Source organism: Corvus kubaryi, unplaced genomic scaffold (assembly GCF_017639235.1).
Source record: "Corvus kubaryi isolate FWS band 111438036 unplaced genomic scaffold, C.kubaryi_AGA036_p1.0 37354, whole genome shotgun sequence".
Taxonomy (NCBI): Eukaryota; Metazoa; Chordata; class Aves; order Passeriformes; family Corvidae; genus Corvus; species Corvus kubaryi.
The window spans coordinates 13,842,093-13,862,176 of record NW_024581116.1 but is presented as its reverse complement, the minus strand read 5'-3'; the positions used below and the strand labels follow the sequence as shown (position 1 = coordinate 13,862,176).

Sequence of the window (20,084 nt, the reverse complement as noted above, 5' to 3'; positions counted from 1 at the left end):
CCAACAGAAACTGCCTTAGCAGAGTCCTGGTAGTCAAGTTTCAAAGAGAAAAAAAATGTGCACGTATGGTGCACACTTAGCCCTGCTTCTTTGGAACCGCCAATTAAAGCAGCAGCTTCCTCAAAGCACTGAATTTGATTTCTCAGTTATGAGGTTTCCATTTCTCAAGCTAAAAATAACCCAGTTGCCATATTCAGAAGTAGCACTCATCGGGCAGGAATATGCTCCGAGATGGAGGATTTAAACTGCTTAAGCACCTTTCCCAAGTAACAAGAGGCTAGGCTTGAAATACTGTCTACCAGCTCTACTGAAAAATAATTATATACATATACTTGTATATAAGCTCTAGAAAACAAATTAAATAAAAGCGATTTTGAAGTTGAACATTCAAAATAACAGTGTAAATGCATGCAATGTATATTTTGCAATCTAAAAGGAGAAACTGCATTAAAATAATTTTGTTCTTTAGCACTCATTAAAGACAGACACCAAAGAATTTAGAAAAACAAGTTCACTTTTTTTAAACTACAGTTTAATCAGATTTAAAGACACAAATTAGAAAAGAACATCTATAGGCAAGTTAAAAACACCTTTAAAACATAACAGCATGCTGTTTCTGCAGCACTGCTGAGACAAATTAGAAATAAGTAATTATTAAAATATCACAATCACAGTGTAACTAACAGTGGTATTTTAATTTTACCATACACCAACACTTAGTTTATGGATCTGTTGAAAAATAACACTTTTTTAAAAATATATATTTTGGAATAATAAAAATGAAATTCACTGACAATGTATTATAATCTGAACCAGGAAAGGCAAATTTAGGAATACTGTAGCTATCCACTTTTAGGGGTGTTCTCTCACCTTAACATATGGGTGGTTGGAGGCATAACTACTTCTGCATTGAGGTAAAACTATTCCCTTGAATGTGTAACCAAGGCAGGAAAGAATAAAGTTCCATATTTAAAATTCTTAAATTGAATAACTTATTACAACATCTTTGAATAATGCTATATTACCCATCTTAAAGTATTTTTCATCCAATACATTTTGAACGTTCTCTTCTAACTGATCTAGAACACATCTGAGGTCTGGGATTTAAGAGTAACTACCTAATTACTATTGTAGCATTTTGACACCTTTGTCACAGTAAGACACATCAGCAGATTCTTCATAGAAATAGTCAACACCACTGGACAAAAGAAGGTACAAAGAAGAGATGTAAAGAGAACTGAAAAACAGAGAAAGGCAAAAGATGCATAGGCAAATACTCCTTAACTTATTGTGATAATTGTTGCACCTTTAACACGCGGTGTTGCACTTTTCTGATTACCAGTCTGTAGGCACCCTGTTTCTCTATTTTTTTGTTTCAGGTTACATTGTCCCAATTTTCAAGTCTAATCTGGCTAGAGCATGGACCACAGCTATCTATTCATATGACATATTGTAGTGAAACCTAAATGAAAATCCAGCCTGGAGTACTCCTTCCTTAGAGAACAAAAGGAAGGAAGAAGATTGTGCAGAGGTCTCTTTTGCCAAGAGGTTTGTTTCAATAAGGTGCTGGATTGAGTCACTAGTAATATAAAAACCTTCCTCCAGAAGTGGCCCTACCTCAGATCTCAGTCTGAAGTCAAGTTTTCCATCATAGCCTGCAGCAGAATAACCTATAAAAGTTGGTTTTGCAACACTGTGAAAGAAGCCTTTACTTGCCACTTAAAGTGTAACCAACAGATTCTGTTTTCACTTTAGAAAGCAGGAAGCTCAAGTACTCTGAGAATAGAGCCCCCACAGCCTTCAGCTGTAATGTACAACTGGAGGGCTCAACACCAGCCTCATCTGAATATTGACATAAGCTGTTTTAAGTGTTTTTATTCTTATTATATGTAATGACAGTTTGCCAATTCAAAGTTTACACAATGTTTATATGGATATGTACATGGGTTCAGAAAACCTAAGATCATCTAAAACCAAGACCAGGTCTAAGTCACTGGACACACAGCTAATGCACAAATGATGATAAAGTGGCAGAATTTACTTTTGCACATTTGTATACTTAAACTGAGCAAAATTATGTTTTAAATATTTGATGTGACAAAAATTGATACATTTGACGGTTAGATTTTGTAAAAAACCTACAAAAAGCCCATTCTGAAACAAGTGTATAAGAAATCTTTTTTTCATTTAGTTTTGACCATAATAAGCAAGTGTTGCAATATTTGTAGTTGTAACTTTGCAGGGTGACTTTGTGGATGCCTGGATTTCATGGTGTTTGCAAAATGCCTAGGTTAAGACAGCAAACATGTCAAAAATCCAGCCAGATGTAGCAGAGAGCAGCTGCAGCCTGGGTCACAAGCAAGTAGAACCTCTGTCAAGCTCTGCACACAGGGTTAGCTCCCTGCAGGAACTGTGTGGCAAACCCTTCCAGCCACAGATGGGACACGCTCTGACTAGAGACTTCTCCACTGCCATCCTTTTCCACCGTGGCTGTGAAGAAGATGAAGACCGACAGTGCAAACTAGCTGAGATGCAGACAGATCTGGTAATCTTATGAGAGTAGGCTCAATTGACTAGTGTCTGCTTACTTATTCAGAATCGCATTTAAATACTTATTAAAGTACTTATTGTCAATTGATTTTTAATCAGGAAAATTTAAAAAATACACCAAGTGCAGTTCAGAGTATTATTGGATCTAAATAAATAAAGGTTAATCGTGTAGTGAAATGCTGTGATGAATCAGCACAGAACTAATGTGTATTTTTTTATACATAGAGTCTGCATCATATTAAAATCCTTAAATTTATTTTCATCTGTTTTTCTAACACTGATCACTTTTCAACATAGATGGTGTTATTTCAAAATTTTCAATGAAAATTAAATTCTCAAGCCTGATTTCAGAACTCAATGCGAATTACAAAGTGAAAGACTTAAAGATAAGGGAAATGAAAGCCTAAATTACAGTAACTTGTGCTTTTAAATTTCTTTATCTTTCAAGGCCAACTTATAAAGTTGAACATGTGAAAGTTTACATATAAGCAACAGTTACACATTTGAATGCAAACGTGAAGACACATTTGACCATGAATTTAAACAAATTGTCAACAATTTGTTTGCAAAGCTTCTGAGAGAAAAAAATCTAGATTTTGTTACAATTACTTCTGATATGAATTAGACAGGAGGTGATGATCTCAAACATCTCCTCTGCATCAGAGGACATTTTACCACCATCCAAATCACTGCCATCGAAAGAGGCAAAACTACCTAGTGTGCATCCTGTCATACAAGCCTAGCATTTATATTAATATTACTTATTCCCCTTGGGGAAACAGAAAAAGTCCTTTAAGTGTAAAATTCTTCTAATAAATAATATACTACATTGGTAAATCTTACACCATATGTCAGTGTAGAGTAGGGAATATACTAAGGTCTCTTCATGGTCTTCTCACTATAGTGTGATTTGTAATCAAGAGCATATTGAAATGCATACCAATATTTTTAGATGTAATAAATTTTCAAATGTCACCAATTATTGAAATCTTGTCTACATGTCACCTTAAGGGATGGCCAGGGAAGAATAAGTTTCCTGAATAAGAAGGACATATCTGTAACTGCAAAGCTAACAAAGCCTTTTTGATTACAACAGTAGTGGGCACCACTGAATGTATTATTTAAATATGTAATATAAATCTCTCTCATTAGCACAGAATCATAAAAGTTAAAAAAAGTTAAGCAAGCAAATAGTTACTATCAGGGTGACTACATTTACTAACTAACATTAACTCATTAAGTGCCTGAATGAACTGTTCACAATAGGCATATATCTGCAAAGCACCATAAAATTATGAATGATATGTTGTATTTACTTTTCATAGTGTGCTGATCTGCAATACAGGAAACACTTTTACCTTTTGGATATACATTAGTTAATAAGTGAAAGAATACTTAAAACCATGTTTCCTTCATGTCCAAAACATTTATAGGAAATATACTTTCTACAGTTTTTCTCAGGAAGAGGAATAGTAATCACTACCATCCTTTCAAATTCACTATTATCAAATGATGTGTGTAAAACCTAAAAACTGTCTAAAGCATTGGGGCTGGCTGCTCTTGACTTTCCGATCGAATGGATAAAAAGGATCCGGTGCGATAGCAAGGCAGAAAACGAGTAAAGCAGAGGGAAAGAAACATCAAAACCCCAGTTTTACTAAAATCAGAGTGCTGCCATTAAAACAAAACACTTCTTTCCATAGTCCCCAAGAGAATTCATTTGCGTGAAGAGCAGATTTTTGTTCAAAGTCCTTTTATATTTAACAATAGCATTTAAAGGGTAAATTCTAGGACATTATACTTAAATTCCGTGCAGAATTAATTGTCATAATTTTCTTGTTTTGCAATTACTTAATGAGTTCAAATAATGAAAAAAGTCATGTCCAATTTTGAAACCTGTATTTTGCCACTTGTGCCCAATGAAAGCATAAATGTATTTTCTTTGTTGTTTTAATTTCCCTATATACAAAAGTTCTGAACAAAACTGTACCTCTGAATTCATTCACACTGAAGTACCAGTCTGCACTACCCTAAACCTCCTTATTTTCTGGGAGCCCTGACAACTGTTTCCATATTTCATTAAGAAGAATTAGGAAGTCTCCATAGCACACATGGGCATGCATGCCGAAACAGTAAAACAAGAGTACCAGAACATAAATAGGAAAACAGCACATTACACTGGCATCCAAAAGTGTTTGTTTGAATAGATTTGGAGACTGCACCAATAAGATGAATTTATATTCAAGAGTAACAAATGCTGAAAGAATCAACCATATTTCTACTTACCCACCCAGAAATGTGCAAATCTCATTTTTTCTTTTATGTAAATATCCCTTCAAGTACAGAAAGCAAAAAAATGTCTTTCCTGATTCTGTATTTAACAAGGATGATCAAACAAACTAGCATGCCCTTACTTATTAGCAAGAAGAAAACCATAATGCGGTGTCAAAGAGGCACATGACAACCACAACCTCATGTAAGGGGAAGTCTACCTGGGCAATCAAAGGAAGGATTTAGAAGTCAGATTACTTTATCTTAAAGATAATACAGCTGGCATGGAAACAATGAACATCCCTGCTCATCTAAACAGACTCATCCACTCATTTCATATTCAGTTCCCCCTTTCTGAGTAGATTAATTAGTGCTAACCTACATATATGGGAAGTTATGTTCTCCTCCTCCTGTAGTTTTATGCAAGGAGCCAAGGGCCAGACACAGAGTTATGTCAGCAAGGAAACAACTCTGACCTAACTTAGGGTCTGGTTCTTTAGGGAGTTCTGTGATGATTTTTGCATGGCAATATCCCCAAAGCTGAGGACCATCATTGTACTTCTGGTAGTAAGAATACTCATTCAACTGGTGCTAAATATTTGATGAAAACTTAAAAGTTTCAAAATATTATGACAAAATTTCCTCAATCATTTGTTAGTTATTAATCTACCAGCTGCATTATTTTTCTCTGGTATTACTTTGTATCTGGTCTAAAATTAAAAATAAACCCCACATGGATAAACAGTTTGTGTTTACTTAAAAAAATTATACGAAAATACAGAATATATGCAATTAAAATATAGCCCTTTAACAGTAGTACTCTAGCACTGACCATCATCACAATAAATGGTCGGGAATAGATACAACCACTGCACTGTTTCCTTGACACACTTCCATAATTCAGACAGTTAGATATTCTGAAGGATTTTCTTTCATTATGTTACCCAGAAATACGACATGAAATTTGCATCTAAAATTCTAATTCAAAGAAAAAGCTTTTCCTCAAATTCACACATTTCTTTGGATAAAGGTTCATCAATTATCAAGCATACAGAAATTGGTTATAATAGTCATTTCATGTTTGACTACCTATGTGCTGGAGCTTCAAGGTTAATTTTGCTATTTTATACTGAAAGCATCATCAACTAACTGATGCCTGAAAATTCAAAATAACTTTAAGTATTAAAAATCACTTTTTGTAAAACAGTTCTATTCTAGAACAAGTATTTCTGGTATTTAAGGGCAAAACTGCACTTTCATTGAAATCCCACTGCTTGCACATTGTCTTCTGTGCCTTGTGGCTGCCTTTCCCCCTCTGGCTGCAAAGCCCACTTGGCAGTGTTTTATTGGGTTTAGGTACTTTAAAGTAAAAGAAACCTACATTAGAACTAGCAATCCCTGGAAAAGGTAAATCTTGAGGTGTTTTTAATCCATTCAGAAGGGCCATTTTAATCCATTCAGAGTACTTATACTCTTTATCAAAGAAACCTAACTATAATTTGGCATCAATGTTACAGTTCTGTGATGTACTCTAATAGTTTGAGATACTTTAAGAAAACCCTCCAAATACTGAGATGCTTATTGCAATTCCCTTTGAAAGATTCCAAAGTCTTCTAGTGACTTTGCATTTCCTACTTTTACCTTCTTTATAGCACATAGTGTTATATATTTGAAACACTTTCCACATAAAATCAAACTTGAAATACCCACTAGAAACAATATTTCAGTAAATAGAGGGTTTAAGGCAAGTCATTCCGTTGGAAAAATTAATTTCCATTTGTTAATCCTAGATTGACACAATTTTGTTCCACCCCATCAGTGCCTTGGGATACACAACGTACATTCAGCAAAGGGCACACATATGACCCTATGGACATACGTTGCAAGTCCTGAGTGCCCATTGAAATAATGGTAATATCTTCATATAAGGCGTGACCCACAGGGACATGGCATGGGAGGGGTTAATTTGTTTCCAGTCTTGCTATTGTATGTGATTTTCCTAGGTAATGCATCCTTTTCTTACTAAATATATTTGCAAACAAATACAAACCCCTTTAAAAGGTGCTAAAAATGGGTTTCTGAAAACATACAAAATATATTCATCATAGTATTTCCTCAATCACTGTTTTAATGCTTGATATCTGCAGGTTATTTCTTGTTTCTGACTGAAACTATTATTTGTTGTGGAATAACTGTTCTTTTGCAAAAGACTTTCTTCTTCTAGTTTTCTGGACCACACGGGCTGGACATTTTCATGCTTTTTACTTCCTTTTTGAGTTCTTTTCAATGGAAATACCAACAACACCAAGATGCTGGCAATATGAAGACAGAAATAGCAGGAGCTAAAAAAACAAACAGAAAAAATATATCAATAAAATTCTGACCACTCTTACAGAATACTTTGCATGCAAGATATGAAAACATTAATATTTCCTTTACAAAAAGTAAAATAAGGGGAAAATCAGAAATTAAGTCTTCCCTCACACTATTTAGTACTGTAACAAGGGGTAAAGTGAACAGAAGTCTGCTTTCAACTTTTTTCACAAGTTATTTCTGGGAAGTCAGTATCTAGCCTCGCTATAAAATAGTTCAACGGCATACAGTAATGTCAAAGGTATTGTCTGCTTTTGGTTAGGTTTTTTCCCCTGCCTCCTGAAAAATAAGTCTGTTATGACAGGAAAATGTGAACGCTCTTTCGTACACAAGACACACTATGTTCAAGCACTAGAACAGAAATACAGTTTGCTCAGCTACAAATCTATAATTATATCTCTAAAATAGCTTCAGAAATCATCTGCCACTGCAAGTACTTCTATTGTAAGTTAAAGAAAAGGAAACAGGTAGAATGTGCTTACCTGTAAAAGGTGAAAGAGGGTTTTACAGAGAGCAGTACAAATGGCACGACTGTGTAACTTATTGCTGCTTGAGTTGCCATCCATGTTACAATATCATAACATAGTTTAACAGCAGGAGATTCAACAAAATAGTGTCTGATATTGTTTCTGATCTGAAAAATCAGGTAATACTACGTTAGCTGAGGAAGAAACCTTGAGAGCTCAGAGTTTGTTGCATTGACACAAAAGTCACAGGATGAATTTAAATGCTACAGTTCGCTCAAATATGTTTGAACTGTTCCAAATGTGCATCACCTTCAACAGGAATTGGCTCAAATTCCCTGCACTTCTTTCAGCATGGGAATTTAAGCATTTATCAATTTAAACAGAGTTTAAGTAAATTAATTCTACCCTAAATCCAATGCAAATTTGCACTGCTTGTCTGAATGAGGCAGACATTTTATTCTATCAAGCCGTTCTATAAATATAGAGGTTTGGAGTAAGTGAAGGCCAGAATGCTTCTGATGAAAGCTTCTATATGGTAAGCCATTTTCATACACTTGTTAGTAAAATATATTTTAAGACAAGCAGGGTATAAATCAGAATATACAAAATATCCGTTCTGATTACACATTTCAGGAGTCCTAACTTCTAGCAAGTGGAATTATTACAAAATGACTAAATTTTCTGTGCTGAGTCTTCTTTTGTTCTAAAATTCTGCTCAAAAAAATGAATACCATAAGTATTTAAGAAACCCAGATACAAAACCCACACAGGTTTGGGTTCAGTTTTATGTAAGTCTATAATTAAGACATCAGCAAATCTTTGCCTCTCCTTACTTTGACAGAATTGTTATCATTGCTCACACTCTTAAGTGCTGACAAGCCAAGATGGGCTCAATTCAGCCTTTGACCCCAACCTGATATCACAGTTGCCACCTCCTGGTCACCTGCACTAAAGCAGTCCTCTCTGAAAAGTTGCACACCAGAGTAGACTGTTTAGCTTCCACAACCCTCAGTTTCTTTAGAACTCCTTGTTCCAAAGAACATATCCAAGGCTAGCTCCTGCTGATTTAATTCTTTACATTAAAAACCTTTTTTTACCCTTCTTGTTCTTCTTATTCTAATTGCCCTGTAGATACCACATTCCCACTCAGTCTTTGCTTAGTTAAGCTAAGTCAAACAAGTAATTCTAGCTACATATCCTTCATTCTGCCACCTCCCTCTAGTTTATTCTTATGGTCACATGCAAGGACTTGTTCCTGAGTTTAGTAGAACTCAGATGAAGCTTCACAAAAGTTCTTGTAATCTATATTTTAGGACTTGAAGAACAACTTTTAATATAAATCTATGACTGCCACTAGTAAACACCTGATTACGAAATGTGTAATGATTAAAGGCGGCAAAATAAACTGGATACATGCTTAGGCATAATACAACAAAGCATGAATCAGAGCTGCCAAGCTTTGCAGTTAAAGGCTAGTAGAGTTAAATAATAAATATGCTGAAGTACCTCTAACATATCTTAGTTAATATTAAGTACCCGTTGATACAGAAATTCAAAATATTTTTTTATAGCCTATTGATTGATACATATGAAACATTAATACAATGTCGTCTACTAGAGAGGCCCAGGATGAAGGGCAGTGAACGCTCCAATTTACTGGACTCATCTCACTAAGCAAACAACTTTTATCTGTGAACTATCCCCGAACCTTGGTTCCTGGCTGATAAATGTCAAAAGTTCCCTGTGATAGAGTCTGGAAGGGGAAGAAAGCTGTATCTATTGTAAAGAAAGGAGTTGGTTCTGTCAAACAAGGACTATAACCACATCTTGTGAAGAAAGAGAAGCATCTGTTTTATTGATGTAGTAACAACCTAAATCTGAAGTACCACCTTCCCCTAGCTATTATAGAAACCATAGAGCAGTCTATTTAATTTCTCACTCTCCTGGTTCTTTCAACAAAAAAAGTGCTCTGTTATGCTGCTCTGATCTGAGGTGTAATTTGTTCCTCTTTTCCACTGAGTGACTGATAAACCTGTCTCTGTTCTTACACAGCTTTCTAAGGCAGAACTGTGAGAGATTTCTTGGCAGATTTGCTGGTTCCATATGGTTCTGAATAGCAACTGCAAAAGCTTGTTAACGTGACTGCACTACTGGCTGGACAACTTGAAAGAGTAATTGCACTAGAGATTTTTATGTGCCGCTTGAGAGGGAACATTCTTTAGTTACCATCCTTACAACAGTACTGGACAGAAATTAGGAATGAGGCAGACTCTAGAAATATATAGCATTGACACCCAAATTTTAAGCTACTCATCATCACTGATTTTTTCCAAATTATTTTAGATTACATCAACCTGTTCAGCATACCACAGTAACACACCATCAGTTAATACACAGGAAGAGCTTCCACAAAAGATATGCTACAAAGATGTTATAGGCTGTGTACAGTCTTGTTTGTTTCCACCAATCAAGCCCTCCTTTTAATTAATCATTCCCATTGCTCTCCCTAACTAAAAGAGTAAACATCACTATCAGACAGATTGTTTATAAACAGCAAAAGGCATCTCTGGACTACAGAACATGATCAATTTGCTTTTACAAAACTTACTATTTAAGAAGATACTTGGTTGGTACTTACAGCTCGTGCTGCTAGTGTCATTAGTACTCCTGTTAAAAATGTTAAATAATATCCTGGATAAACCCCATGCCAGATGGCAGAAAGGATGAAGGTTTGGATCGTTGGGCTGAAGGTGGCTCGCTCATAGCACACTCTAGCAAGTCAAAAACAACTCAAGATAAGTAACACAAAGCAAATCACCCACGATCTTCTCAGCTATTATTTATACTTTTACCAGTTTCATCTCCAATACAAAAGTTTCAATGCAATTGCAGTTTTCTATTATTTAATAATGTTGTCACTATATTATGGCTTACAGAAAATGCTTAAATCTATTCACAGCTCCTGATTCCAGCCCTGAGTGCTAAACTGTGCTCAGTGCCATCACACATGGTCCTTATTCCTAATGAAGTGATACACAAGCATCCAAAGATGGGTGTTGCCATTAATAAGGGATCTTGAGCCATCCAAGAATGTGGAAAAGATCCACTGATCTTGGAAAACATCCAAGAATGTTGAAAAGCTGCACTGGAAGGCACAAACCACCCCCAGACTCTTGGGATGAGTCAGGTATGTTTTCCATAAAATAAGAGCAGCTTATAGGAGCAGGGGAAAACTAACAACCACCTTCAGTTTTGAATAATAAAGAAACAACAGTTGAAAATGTGTCTGTGTGACAATTAGGTGAGCATGATGATGAAATTGTAATAAATACTCTAGTGCCAAGAGAGTATCAAATAAGGAGAATGATGAACTCTGTGTTATTTTAAAATTGAGATGCTGAATTACTAGACAAGGACCTATAGTAAGGAATTCTAGAAGGAAGAAGGGAAAAAGGAATCCAAGAAAGGTGGTTTCTGGAAGACAACATTATATGACACAATGACAAACCATCATGATGTGGAAGAATGATAGGAAACATGGTAAGGTCCTGATATGGCTTCATCAAGAGTTTTTTAATGATCTGAAAACCAAAAAGCAATAGAAAATGTGGAAACAGATACAAACTAACAAAGCAAAAATAAACAGCACAAGCATGCGTGAGCACAAATCTATGGCTAGCATACAAAAATGAGTTTTAACTAAAAAGGCTATAGACACCAATATGTAAAAAGGTTTTACAACCACATAGCAAGTAAAAGAGAAAGAGAAGAGAATGCACATCTGTTATTCAAAGATGACAACCTAATGATACAGAGAGTCACAACATCCACTACTAATCTAACTACAGCAACTTCCACATAAAGGAAAGCTTACTGAAAGCTACTGATGGCAGTGGATGTTGAAGAACAGAAGGTAAAAAGACAGGATGTGAATAGGGGCAGATTGAAAGAGTAATTTGCTAATTTAGTCCAGTCAAATAGATGTGGTAAGTTTTATCTTATGAGGTCTTCAGTGGGATATGTGCACAACCCCCTCCTCTTGCTAAAGGGCTTCACTCACAGTGGCCATTAATATGAGAACATGGGGCTGGTGTAATAATCAAAACTATCTGAGGACATTTGCCCAAAACAGATCACCTTAAAGAGGAAAGCAATATTGGCCAGGGATGAATAGTAAACAGAGACATTTTTTACAAAGAATCTGTCAGCCTCGGGTGTAGCAAAGCATTAGGAAAATTTGCAATGAGTTGGGGAGACATCTTGGAGCAAAATACTTTTCATCAAAACCTGGTTTGACACTGCCAGAAGTCTGCCCACCAACACCATGACCACTGCCTTTGCCAAAACAGAGCATCCCTGGTAGACACCGAGTAGCTGCATCCAGATAGGGGACTGTCAGTGCAGTGCATCATGCCAGGGAGCAGTGTCTCATCCCTGTTGGCTGCTGGCACATGGATTTGTGCCAGGCTTTTCTAGTGGGCATGTGAAATCAGCGGGTTCACACCAAGCTGGAGCACCCACATCTCCCACAGGCACTGCATGCAAGCAGGGTTTTGTATCCCACACATCCTTGGGAGAGGAGGCGCAGTTTGCATTAATTGTGTACGTACATGTGTGCTTTTTAAACTGCTTGGGGTTAGTTACAGAAGAGTGTTTAAAAATGTTTATTACACCAGAGCACTAATCACATACAAAATGTTATGTGTTCTAGTACTGCTATTATTTCTAAATGTATACGACTGGTAATTACGTCTCATTAATAAAGTGATACATGTCTTCAATCTTTATTTGATTTAAAGTACTGAAATTGTCCCCTGAAAAGCATTCAGCAGCAAACAAAACTCACTAAACTAACTAACCAAATTTCAGCTGTGTCAATGCAAGTGAGGAAAGATACAGTACAAAAAACCAAATCATCAGACTTCAATTTCAAAGGATAAAAAGAAAACTTAAACACTTCCATAGATTTAGCAATAATAAATCATGTTCAAATGCTTCAAGGAAATATGGTCATCACAATAGGTTGAGAAAATCTATTCAAATACAGGTGGTTCAGGTTATCTTATCCATAATGCTCTGAAAGTGGGAAGATGCATCAACTGTTCAATAAGGTACTGTCTTTGGTCTGGTTCTATAATTTCTTTAGTAAGTTAGGTGGTAGACTGAGAACTATATTTTTCCACCTTGTCTTCCCTTCCTTTTTTGGTGGGGATGGATGAGATTGGCATTGTTTTCTTAGTAGAGAGCACTAGAATCCAAAATTATCTTGGCAGACTTGAAGGATGTTCTGAAACCAACAAGATGAAGTCCAAAGCATAGAACATCTAATAAGAAAAGTGGAAGACACAAACCAGTACCATTCCTGTAACATTACTGAAAAAGTGTAGCTGAGTATGACTACGGATCAACAGTATGAAACACTGAGTATCAGCTAAGCATGAATCAACAGTAGATTGATGCTGCAAAAAAATGACAGATGTAACATCCTAATACATCACAGTATTACCCAAAGAAAATAATGATAACGAATCCACTCCTATTAATCAACTCTGCTTCTAAAATGCCAGGGAAAGATTTTGAAGGTCTTAGCAAAACTACCACATCCACTCTAAGAAGACAGAAGTTTGTGAAGATTTCAGAATTGAGCAACAAGAACCACAGAGGTTTTGCAAACATGACCAGAGACAAATGAGATTAGATGGTTTCTTTGGAAAAGAGAAAGAATAGGCTGAGGGGGAACATAGAGCTTTCCCAGTCAGGAAATGTTATAATGATACATTTTGTTGATATATGGTACTCTGTAAATATCTATTTTCACTTACATGCTTGTAACAATAATGCCTTTGAATTGCTGTATATTATTATCTACACTAAATATTTACTAAACCTCTTTGTGATCTGTAGGTCCATTAACTGTGTTTTTTACAAGTTTGTTTTTACACAATCAGGGGTTAACTGATGGTTCAGTTTCTCTTTAAGGAGTATCCAAAAAGAACAGAACAAATGCTGATGTCTGGCATTTCATGTGAGATAAATAGCTAAAGTTTTAGGTACTTCTATAAATGGTAAAAAAGTGAGGTATTAAAAGTGGATGTTTAAAGTAATCATGAGCAAATCCTCTATGCAAATTGTTGGAGCATTGCAACTAACCAAATTATTACTAAAAAAATATATATTCTCTACCACTATTTATGGAGCTCATATATAATCAATTAAAATGATCTTTTACTTGCAACAAAACTTTCACCAAACATCCACCTTTCCACACCCTTTCACTCTGACAGAATCAATTTAGACTATCCTCAAGGATTCTTCTACTATTGTTTTAAAAAATACTTTTTAAAGGAGACGCTTTTTCTTCACATCTTTTCATTGTCACCCTGAGCAATTGATTTGCATTTTTTTTCTTTCAATTATCAACAGAAATACTGTGCTCCTTCACTAATAATTTTTGTTTAGAATCATTCAATTTAGGAGATTTGAAAATTTGTTGAAATACAACCTTTTCCTATTATGTTTTAATACTGTTAAACCTCTGTTCTCTAACTAAATTAAAATAGCTAAATGACGTATTTGCTTTTTGAAATGCTACATTTTATTACCTGCAAATATACAATTTTTTGTTGACTGTCCTAGCAATAGATTCCATTGACTATTGAGCCAACCAGAATAATCACATAAAATTCAATTTCTTTTTTAAACTGGGTGAGCAAAATATTTAGGGATGAAATTATAACATACTATGAAGACATTTGATGGAAGAGACACCCTGTTGCCAGCTATCCTAGAATAAGGGGTAAAGTCCTCTAAGTGATCCCAAGATAGGGTCTCAGTTAAACTTGCACCTATGGATAGGAGACGAACTCAACAGTCGGACTGGAAGAAGGGAAACAACATCCATGCACTACTCAGGAACACTTCCACTTTCTCCTTACCACAAAGAAGCAGAATGATGTAGTTCACAGGGCACTGTACCTGTTCCCCAGGCAAGGAAAAGGAGTGCAGCTGAGAGGGATTAATTTGGAAATTTTGCTGACAGCACATTGTAGGGTTTGATGCCTGTCATGCACTCATAATGGAAGGAGTGCAGAAAGTTCTCTCACAGAACGTATGGAAGCTCCTGTATCACTCTGTGGCTAAAAATAATGCAGAGCTTTCAGAGGCTGAGATGTACATTTTGCCTGCTGCTCTCAGCAACATGCCCTGGTTGAATGCTAAGAGAGGGAAAAAAGAGACCTCTGCAGATTAACAGTTTTAGGTTCCCTATGGCCGGTGAAGAAAAACAGTTTCTATCAAAACTTGATAGTTTACACTGAGAGAGAAGTCCTAAACTCAGAGGCTTTAATTCAAGTATTACAACAAGAACAATGTCCCGTGCAGTTGCTAAGCAAGTGATGTTCTGTGGGGGTTAGCTTTAAATGCTATACCATCTTCAAAGAAATATTTATCTAAGAAACTTCAGTGGAGAAAAGCTTTCCTTTAAGAAATAAATACCTTTTGAGCCAAAGAGCTGTTTGGATATTCCAGTTATCAAGAAACATCTTGAAACTCGTGGAAAACTGTAAAGCAAAACAAACTTATTATTTCCATGATTGCAGTGTGTCACAATGTGTTTCAAAATTCTTGTGTATAAATTATAAATCCTCCCACCCAACTTTGTGATGAGTTGAATAAGTTATTTACTCTACTTATAACTGCAAAATATTTTGGAAGTCAACTGACAAGTAGAACATGTTCAAAGCAGGCTATTGTCCACCCTATTCTAAAGGTGTGAACACATCCTTTCTGACAGAATATATTCACTATCTTAACAAATGAACGCGTAGGAAAAGTTACTGAAATTAAGAGCAACTACCTACACAGGCATGTGGGGTTTTTTCAAAAGAGCCAGAAACAAACCTCTATTTGCTGAATTCTCAGATTTGATATTAGATCCCAACGTGTAACTCCATTTTTATCATAGCCTCTAAAACCAAACCCTGCTGCATTATTAATTGCATCTGCTGCAATGAGACAAAAAGAAATAAATTATTAACCGTCTGTATTACAAATGGTGCATCATGTAGTTTGTTCAAAACATTTATCACATTTTAAAGACTACATTTATTTTTTCTTTTAAATACTGAGGATGACTTGAACAAACAGAAAACAATCCAAGCAACACCAGCCTCCAATTCATAAACTTGTACAAAAGCATAAGAATGAGAGGTAGCAGTAGCTACTTCACGGTACAGATGTTCGCTGTCTCCCATACCACCTACTTGGACTTGCTTGACCAAGCAGACAGAAAAACAAACTCAATGAGATGCATCAAGACCACAAAACAGTGGCTGGTTGTAATGATTTGAGACAGCAGCTCAATGCTCAGATGCATGACTTTGGTCTTCATTATGCAGCAACAGTGATACTTAAAGCATAAAGATTAAATTGTGTGATTCCCTCTAAGCAGGTGCACATTCACAGCACCTCACACAGAGCAGCACAAACCTAACAGAAGAAAACAGTAATTTTCTACAATTTCCTCAGCTGTATTTTTCAAATTAGGATGGCCACGTACAAGGCAGTGAGGTGTTTTTGAATTTATAATATTTTTACTTCCTTGTGAATTTTTTTTAAAAACATCTTTGAAAGCGACAAAATTTGCTGCCTTACATCTGATGTCATTATGTCAACTTCAAACACTGGGCAATAATTTTATGCTCAATTAGAAACAGCTGGAGACACAAACTCCATAATGTTTTGCAAGCTAGAATACAAAGATGATAACTAGAGTTAGACTACAACTACAGTTAGTAATCATTTTATTAACTAGCATTTTAGTATTCAAGTAATTCATTTCATTAACACATTTTTTTAAAGTGCAAAGAACAGTAATGTACAACTCAAAGGTGTAAGATTCAGTAAAACTTTTAAAGCCGCTCACATTCTGCTCCTACCAATGTAAGTTTAGATGAGACAAAGTGGAAAGAAGGCAAAAAAAAGCTACCTAACAAACTAGAAGTACAGAGCTGGTATCATTTATTTTCTTCGGTATTTTCCAAAGGAATGCTAGCTCTACACTGCTAGCAAGTGCAGAAGGAGGAATCCAACTGAAGTATTAAAGGCAAAAAATAACCCAAATAAAATTATTCACTTTTCAGATGACTACTACTATTTACAGATGATGATATGGGTATGTAAGACCACAATATACAAAAGTATTTCTTTCCACAACAAGCCCCAGAATTACTATATCCAGACAAGCTGAAAGCATTTTATTCATTTACCAGGAATGAAACCAACAGCTGTAAATGAGTCATGCTGCTCTGCTACACTAAAGCTTTCTTTATTGAATTGTTCCCACAGATTCTCTTTCAAAAGAATTATGAGGCAAATATGTAAAACTGGAGAGGAGGAGGAAGCTGATGAAATCTGTTGTCTGAACCACTTCCAAGATGTCAGCTTACTTAAATAAAGCATCTTCTTGCTGTATGTGTCATTTTTTTTACAAGTAACATGAGGGGAAATGCAAAATATTCCTTAAACTATATAATCTATTCAAGTGTCTTAAATAAGTTACTAAGCATGTTGTCCCACCAGTCATTCAAACTTTTAGTAAACAAATACTAAAACTGAAGCGTCAACCCATCAAATTCTGAAAATGCCACCTACTATTAACAGCAGTATCATGCATCTGAATGCCAAAGTATTAATTTTCCTTCATGATTGAATAACATCAAGCAAATTACTGATAACTAACCACAGAAAGAGGTTAAAATTAACTTTGAAGATATGCCAAAAAGAAAGGTATCAAAATAAATTTTTAAAAAGCCACAAACAAACAAAAAGAAAGATTTAACATCAGACCAGATTTACTACTAATTTTTTTTTAAGTTCATTGTTCACTGAAACACTATCACTCTCCAAAACTCCTTATGTTTCACTCAGACTTGTAAAGGAGACTATGATCTCATTTGCAACACTCTCCCAACACTGTGCTTAAATTTCTGGTAGCTTTTGTTTCTCAAAAAGAGAGACACTATTCAATGTACTTAATACCTCGAAATACTTAAATGCAACCAGGTTTTCCTAAGGCCTCAAGAGGGCACTGCCACTTGTTAATACACATTTAAGTGCGCACATCTCAGATGATTCTCAGTACATGCTCTTTCTGTTATTATTATATTTTAAAACGTATACTTACCTAAAGTCCATGCAAAATAATACTTGGGTCTGGCAGCCATAAGAGACACATATAGGTAGAAAAACCTTACAGGCCATGATGCTGTAGCTCTGAAGTTATCATCAATGTTGTATTCCACAGGCAAAGTTTTTGTAATAGTCATGTGGAAGAGTAAGGACAGTCCACAGATCAAGAGTTTCTGTGCCACAGCTATCTGAAAATTTAAGATGGAGATTTTGTAAGCTTCATTTTTTTGTTTATCTTCTAGAAACAAAGGAAAGCTATAATCTTCCTTCCCTATAGATATATATATATATGTTAATTTTTTAGTAATATATATACTAGCAACTTTAAAATAGTTTTTAAAGAAAAAATCTCTATTTTATAGATCCTCAAGGAATATTGTTATATTAATCAAGGTGTAAGCATCACTTCTCCTGGCCAACACAACAAATCCAGTCTGACTACAATGAGCCAGAACACGTTTTGCAACTCAAATTTTTTTTCTTGTCAAATTACTGAAGCAATTAAACTGTTAAGACATCATAAAACATATAATCTAGGACAAGATACTATTACTACTGCAGAGATTCCAAAACAATGGCAAAGCTTCAGTTTCTTTTCAGGAATCTTTGCCATAGTGCAGGTGTTCAATTGCTGCCCAACTCAATACATCAATCATCTCTGTTGGATTATTACAGCATCTAAATTCTAAACCAATTAAAACACTGAAATGATTTATGAATTTCAGCCCAAATTTCAGTCAATCAGTTCTAGACAGACATGTTTTCCCAAACAGAGTGATCAAGCCATAATGGGACAAATAATATGCTCACAGATATGTAAAAGTGTGTTGTTCAGGTAGGACCTACTCAGATTTACTTAAAACTCAGCTTCGCTATAACCACCACACCAAAGAGTATGCATTTTTAGTAAAACATTTCTAAGGTTCTATTATAAAACAAACAGAGCAATAAATGCCTGACACCGACTGTTCTAAGTCACTAGTCTGATCCACATCCCAAGGGCAGACACCATGTTTTGTGAAAGTCCCCAGTAACATACTAAACCAAGCACCTACAAAAGAGAAGTTGGAGAGCTAATTCATTTAAATGCAATTTTCAGGTTTTTATTTTATGTAATCTCGATATTTAAACATTACAGTTTTAATTTACATTACAATTCTACAGATACTAAACTTAACAAGAAAACAATCAATCTACTTTTCTTTGAAGCATCAGAACAAAAATATAACCAGAATCTTTCTGTCTATGCTGCTTCCAGTACACTCGCCCAAAGTTTTAAGGATAACATCCTGTTTCACTGAGAGTTCAGCTCCACATGTCTAGTTCCAAAATAAAGGGCAATTCTGTTCCACGATACAGAATGGAGCATTAAATGGCCAATTGAAAGCACACACTTTGGCAAGATACATGGTATCAAAGATTCACCCAGTTGCAGAGTAAGAAGTGGTACAACCTGATAAAAAAATAGACTTGGAAAAGCTGTAAAACGGTGAGGGTATTTTTGGATATTGCATATATTTCACTTGGCTCATCTCAGAAGGTATTTCAGAGAGGATCAGGAATCCCAGCTATTTAAAAAAAAATCAACCAGATAATTCAGCAGGTAACTACCTACTAATGGTTAAAGCTGGTGTTTAATTATTTGTTTCTACTTGCTTTCTAATAAACTTCATGTTAATACTTTATTCTATTACAAGAGTTCAACGTGAAATGATCTCTCTCTTCGCTGCAGCAGAGGGAAAGCTCAGTTGGCTTAACACCTTCAGGATCTTATATAGAAATGAACGTTCACAAAATCAGTTACTACTAAAACTAATGAATCTTTAATTCTTGTATGTACTATCTGACAAACACAAAAATTTGATATTTGTAAATATCAGAAGGCATCACCCCGAAGTTCTGAAGACATTTGCAAGGATTTAATTTTAACGCCTAAGCCATAATTAGAAGTCATGCTCAATTTTGCATGAGAAATATAAGCATGAATACATAAAATAGGTGCTTTCCATCTGAAGATGACCACAAAGTCTCAAAAACATGTTTTGGCCAGTTATAATATAATAAATAAATAATGTTATCTCTGTTTAAAGGCTTGCTTTGTGCCACTGTCTCTATTTACCAATTTTTCTGTTAGTAAACAGAAATCATTCATCTGCCTATTCAATGCCAAATATGCTTTGTATTTCTCTTCTTAACTAAATTGACGAGGTGAAAACACCTCTTTTAAGGAAAAGC

The 20,084-nt window shown here is 35.3% G+C and overlaps 1 protein-coding gene across 5 annotated transcripts in view; it reads right to left on the bottom strand.

The window, feature by feature from the left end:
• Positions 1–510: 510 nt before the first annotated feature.
• Positions 511–20,084, bottom strand: part of MBOAT2 (membrane bound O-acyltransferase domain containing 2) — a 94,607-nt gene continuing 75,033 nt past the window's right edge. For all 5 annotated transcript variants that reach the window (XM_042033054.1, XM_042033055.1, XM_042033058.1 and 2 more), the window contains 6 exons: positions 17,845–18,037; positions 15,561–15,664; positions 15,156–15,220; positions 10,300–10,432; positions 7,677–7,828; positions 511–7,163 (listed from right to left, as the gene is read on the bottom strand). In XM_042033054.1, the coding sequence (XP_041888988.1) occupies positions 6,941–7,163; positions 7,677–7,828; positions 10,300–10,432; positions 15,156–15,220; positions 15,561–15,664; positions 17,845–18,037 (870 nt within the window). In that variant the 3' untranslated portion in view covers positions 511–6,940. The remainder of the gene's footprint in view (positions 7,164–7,676; positions 7,829–10,299; positions 10,433–15,155; positions 15,221–15,560; positions 15,665–17,844; positions 18,038–20,084) is intronic.